At 47.1% G+C, this 5763-nt stretch overlaps 1 protein-coding gene across 1 annotated transcript in view; it reads left to right on the top strand.

Moving 5' to 3' along the window:
* Window positions 1-4092, top strand: part of mthfs (5,10-methenyltetrahydrofolate synthetase (5-formyltetrahydrofolate cyclo-ligase)) — an 11701-nt gene extending 7609 nt beyond the window's left edge. The window contains exon 3 of the mRNA XM_072660567.1: window positions 3463-4092. Within this exon, the coding sequence (XP_072516668.1) occupies window positions 3463-3686 (224 nt within the window). The 3' untranslated portion in view covers window positions 3687-4092. The remainder of the gene's footprint in view (window positions 1-3462) is intronic.
* The last annotated feature ends 1671 nt before the right edge of the window (window positions 4093-5763 follow it).

Genomic DNA, 5763 nt, shown 5'->3' with positions numbered 1-5763 from the left:
TCGGTTCCTCCAGGGTTCTCCTGGACGCCCCCCAGTCCAGCCAGCACAGCGTGGAGGATGTGTTCACCTCCATCAGCAGCAGCAGCAGCAGCAGCAGCAGCAGCTCACCTGATTCACCATCATTAAGCCCTGATTTACCACCAAACCAGGTGTTGATCTGAGGAGAACTCTAAATAATACTAGACTCCATGACGAGAACTTTGAGAGGAGAAGTTCTAATGATGAGCACAGTGATGGAGAACCACCACCCACCACTTTCTGTAGGAATGTGTGTGTGTGTGTGTGTGTGTGTGTGTGTGTGTGTGTGTGTGTCTATGCCCTATGGATGCCCTGATTCTTCTGTATTTGTGCTGTCGCAGATGAGGAGCCCCGAAGCACAGTTTAATCCTAAAGCCATAACAGCCTATTCCTCACTGTCCGTCTTTAAGGTCAGCTGCAGAGTGGCAGTAAATGAGGGACGCTGTTACACAATGCCGGAAAACATTCGGAGCACAGTGAGGCGTAATTGCCTATTTAGCAGGGAATACACACATCGCCTCATCCCACCGGAAACACACTGTTCAGTAATAGAACCGAGCCCCGGACACAGCCGTCCGACAGATCAACCTTAGATGAACCTCTTTTTGTATAAAGAACCTTTTTTTTTATTTCCTATATTGAACAACGACCTGCTCACTTTGGGACGGTGGTGTCCAGGGAATTATGGCCTTATTATGGCCTTACCAGCTGTAGGTACAGGTGCAATCAAACGATCAAACGATTCTACAAGCCTCATAGCAGATTCATTTTATCCGCAAATTAACCGTCTTTCAGAAGGTTTCAGAAGAAGTCCTGGACGATTCTGGACTCGCCTGATTTGAGTCCCGTCGTGGCCTTTTGAGTAGGACCGTGGCAGTGTGTATGAGTAGGGGTGGCAATACCTCCTCGAACCCTGCAGCCACAACCCAAAACTTAGACCTACTTCAACATTCACATTCAACCAGGTGTGTCCAAACTTTTGACTGGTACTGTACTAATATCCTCATATTATCAGAGTCAGCGCTCGCTCGTACCTGGTTACGAGCAGCCAACAGTGGAAAGCCTCCACCTTTCCTCCTGCTGTGTCTGCAGTATCGCACTCGCTCACGGGATGATCCTGGATCAGTGACCTGCTGGAGCCTCCCACAGCAGCTCCGAGGGGCTTTTGAGGGGCTGCTGCCTACTCCGGAGGGCGGCGGGATACAGCGATAATGAAGAGAGAGAGAGAGAAGGGCGAGCGGTGCCGCATCAGACAGGATGGATCACTTTTTTTCAGATTGAGGGGGGCCTGCCCAGATACGCAGCACTTCTGCAGATATTGGTCTGAGATGGAAGGAGGCCTGGAGGAGTGCTGAGGTGCTCGTGATAAGATGAAGAGAGATAGAGCTGAGGTGATGATGATGATGATGATGATGATTAATGAAGACGCAGGCTTGATTAATGGGTGTTTCTGCACGGGGCAAGGGCAGACAAAATCTGCATTTTTCCAGCCGGCTTCTTTCAGTGGGTTCAGATCAGGTCAGGCCAATTACAGACTCGGCGTGCTCCCAGCCACCCCTACAGTGCATATTAAACCCAGAATATTTGATAATGTGCCTCATAAGCCATTTTTTCTTGCTCCATCTACATCTAAAGGGACTTTTCTCGCGTCCCCGACAGTGTTTACTTACCCGTGTCATTTTGAAAAATATATACTGAATGCTTCTCATGTTTGCCGTCTATGAATTATGAATGAACCCCAAAGACAAGCGTATTATTACATCGAGGGCCTAAAAAATTGAGAAGACTGAGGAGGAATGCTGATCGCTCCCCGCACAGCATTTATGAACGTTCTCAGTGTTGATCAATGTTTAATGTTGCGTTGCTTTGAAGATCTGGAGCTTGAAGTGGACCAGTGATGGTGGAGCTCTGTTCAGTGGGCATAGCAGAACTAGTCATCCAGCATCGGTGCCTGACCTCACTTATGCTCTTGTGTGGCTGAATGCAATCAAGTCCTCCTCACAGCAGTGTTCAAACATCTAGTACGAAGAGTACCTTTCCAGAAGAGAGGGTAATGTCTCCATAATAAGCAGGTGTCTACAAACTTTTGGACATGTTAGTTCTGTAGAACAGGTAAAGGGAAAACACACTGGAGGAGCAGGTGTCCACAAACTTTAAGACATATAGTGTATGTATCTATCAACCCGTCTCTCTCTCTGTCTCTATATATATATATATATGTGTGTGTGTGTGTTTTGACTACACTCTATATGGACAGAAGTATTGGGACACCTGGCCATTCACCAAGGGTGTTAAAATGAGTTTTTTTACTGCTATTGTTGGAGTAACTGTCTCTACTATCCAGATAAAACTTTCCATTAGATGTTGGAGGAGCATTGCTGTGAGGATTTGATTGCGTTCAGCGACAAGAGCATTAGTCAGGTCAGTATGTTGGATTTGGCACAGTGCACAATTAGAAGCCTCTTCTCAGCAAAAGACAAATGAAGGACTCTCAGACTGTGAAACTTCTCTGAACTTCTACTGAACTATTTGGCCTCAATTCTAAGCATCATGTCTGGAGGAAACCAGGCATCACACTCCTCACACTACAGTGAAGCATGGTGGTGGCTGATCCAGAGAGCTCTGGCACTTAGACTGGGCTCCAACCCAACAAGACCGTGACCCTAAGCACACAGCCAAGACAACACAGGAGCGGTTTAGGGACCACTCTGACTCTGTGAATGTCCCTGAGTGGTCCAGCCACAGCCCTGACTCGAGCCCCATCGGACATCTCTGGAGAGACCTAAAAAATAGCTGTCCACCGACGTTCCCCATCCAACCTGACCGAGCTTGAGGCAGAAAATCCCCAAATCTAGGTTTGCTAATGTGGTGGCATCATAGCTAAGAAGACTGGAGGCTGTATTCGTTGCCAAGGGTGCTTCGACTAAGTACTGGGTAAAGCGTCTGAATACTTATGTCAGTTTAATATTTGAGTTTTTCCTTTACAGTACATTTGCAACAAGGCCTCAACACAACAAAATGTGAGGAAAGTGATCATCACGGGTCTGAAGACTTTCTGAATGCAGTGTGTGAATGTGTATATGTATATAAATGCCATAAATTAGAAATAGATTATAGATTATTAAATGAGAAATGGCTTAGCCACTGAGTTCATATGGAGGTGCAGTATCAGAACAATCCACTAGGTGGATCTTCATCTTTATTTGAGATGTTCCCGGTCAGTCACTGTGCTGGCTGTGATGCCAATCCATTAGGAAATAAGTTGGGGGTTGAATCATTTATTGATGAGGCAGTTGAGCTTTAAACCCTGGCTGCTGTCCACATGCCATGGGTCCTGAAAGTGCAGTTTATGGAAGGACTGATTGTTTTCTGATGACACGTAATAATTCGTTGCCACAAATCTGTCGGATCACCCTCTCTCCTCTCTATCTGACCTGTGTGCAGGTGGACTGGACCTGATCCTGATGCCGGGGCTTGGCTTTGATAAGGGCGGAAACCGATTGGGAAGAGGTAAAGGCTTCTATGACATGTATCTGCAGCGCTGCGCGAGCCACCCCAAAGGAAAACCCTACACCATCGCGCTGGCCTTCAAGGAGCAGCTGTGTAAAGAGGTCCCTGTGGACGACAGTGACATGCTAATCGATGAAGTGCTGTATGAGGACGAGTGAGCTCCTCTAACCTGCGCTTAGATTGACCAAAAAGACCTGAATGGTCAGCAGTGTTACTAATTTATGACTAATTTATAAGAATTCATGGAGCCAAACTGATGGAAAGCTACAAATGGTTCTAGTTAGCAATAATCACAGCTTTGTATAAGTTTAGCATACGAATGCTAGTGAGTGTGTAGTCCTGGTACAAGTGTGAAGAAGCAATTCGTAAATCAGAGTGACCCTGACTGCCATTGATTTTGCTTTAAAATGAACTCTCAACTGATTACCTTCACAAGGTTTTCTTATAATCCAGGGGCCTTGTATATATACCAAACCCACAGACAGTGAATGTACCGGGTTTGCGCATTAATTAAATTACACAGCTAATTAATTTTAATTCATTAAAGCTGATTTGTGTACTCCGGTCTTGTCTTATTGATCTCCTTTTTAACCTCTGACTGCACCTGTTGTTCAGTGTGGACTCGCACCGATCAGCCATAACATTAATACCGCTTCCCTAACATTGTGTTGGCTCCCTTTATGCCATTAAGCAGCTCTGACCCATTGAGACATGGGCTCCACGAGACTCTGGATCTGGACACCTTCAACAGTCCTGTAAGTTTTGAGGTGGGGCCTCTATATAAGCATCATTAAGCCTTGGGTCGCCCTTGACCCTGTCGCCACTTCACCGGTTGTCGTTCCTTCTTGGAGCACTTTTGGTAGGTGCTTACCACTTCACACCACTGCCTGATGTTTTGGAGACGTTCTGACCCAGTCGTCTGGAACATCACAGTTGGGTTCTTGCCTAAGTGTCTTCGCCAACACATCAAGAACCTTTAGGAACGGACTGTGTTCACTTGCTGTCTAATATATCCTCATCAGCCTTGTTCCCTTCATCTCTCAGTGGTTTTAATGTCTACATAAGGACTCGAGTAATTTGCGCAAAATCTGGTGCAGATTTGGTCAAAAGACGAAGGAAGACGAGGAAGCATAGGCCTTCAAAGCACGGGCTGTAACTCGTGATCGTACCAGGCCATTATCTCAGGGTTGTTAATGGGGGCTTTTTAAACGGTGAGTTCTGTTAAGCCTGTATCAGGTAATGACAGGTGAGAAGGGCGATACCGAGGAGTAGGGGGTGGGGGGGCGGACCTGGTTATAATTGCAACCAGAGCCATGCAGATTGCTTGCCGTCTGACAAACCGTGGTGTCTGCGTGCAATTAAAATCAGACTGCACCGAGAACAAAAAGGGACAAAAGGCTGGGAAAGCACAATGCCGGAGAGGAGTTTCAGGCTTCCCGTCTGAAAGGGAATGCGAGACCTCATGTCTGATTTAGCCCTTTGAAGGGGATGACAAAGAAATAGCGGCACTGTTTCTGGTTTCGGCCTCTCCATTTACCTAAAAAAGGAGAAGCTGCATTAGGCCGTGTGCGATTGCGCTTCGTAAAAGGTTAGAATCATCTGCATTTATCCAGCTTTGATTACTTTTCTAAAGCCTCTGATTTCTATCAGCTGCATTGTCCGGCCCAGCGGTTGGTGCGTGGCCAGTGGTGGACTGCTGAGAGGAGAGCAACTGATGACCTCTGTGTTTATACCAGGCATGGATTTCTCAAAAATGCTCTTAGCTACCCTGACCAATCAGACATGACATTAAAATGTGTCTAGGTCACCTCTGGCCACCTAAACAGCTCTGACTCGTCAAGGTCGTCATGGACTCCTCAACATCTCTGAAGGTGTCCTGCCGTGGTATCTGGCCTCAAGATGTTAGCAGCAGCAGATCCTTCAAAGTCCTAAAGTTGTGAGGTCCATGCCTCTATGAGCATCAGTGAGCCTTGGGCAACCATGAACCGAGGCTGTCCTTCCTCTGAGCACTTCTGTTAGGTACTGACCACTGCACACCCACCAGGAACACCCCACAAGATCTGTCCGATGCTTGGGAGATGTTCCGACCCGGTCGTCTAGAACATCTACATACTACTGTTGCTTAAAAGGGGAACTACTGGGTCTATTGAGCTGCCGCTATGGCCCGGGGGTGGCGGGTTTGAATCCCGAGCCATGCCGCTTTGCCATCAGTGGTCGGAGTCTGAGAGAGCACAA

Source organism: Salminus brasiliensis, chromosome 17, assembly GCF_030463535.1.
Source record: "Salminus brasiliensis chromosome 17, fSalBra1.hap2, whole genome shotgun sequence".
Classification (NCBI taxonomy): Eukaryota; Metazoa; Chordata; class Actinopteri; order Characiformes; family Bryconidae; genus Salminus; species Salminus brasiliensis.
The sequence above is the reverse complement of the archived record's forward strand: the minus strand, read 5'-3'. Positions and strand labels throughout refer to the sequence as shown.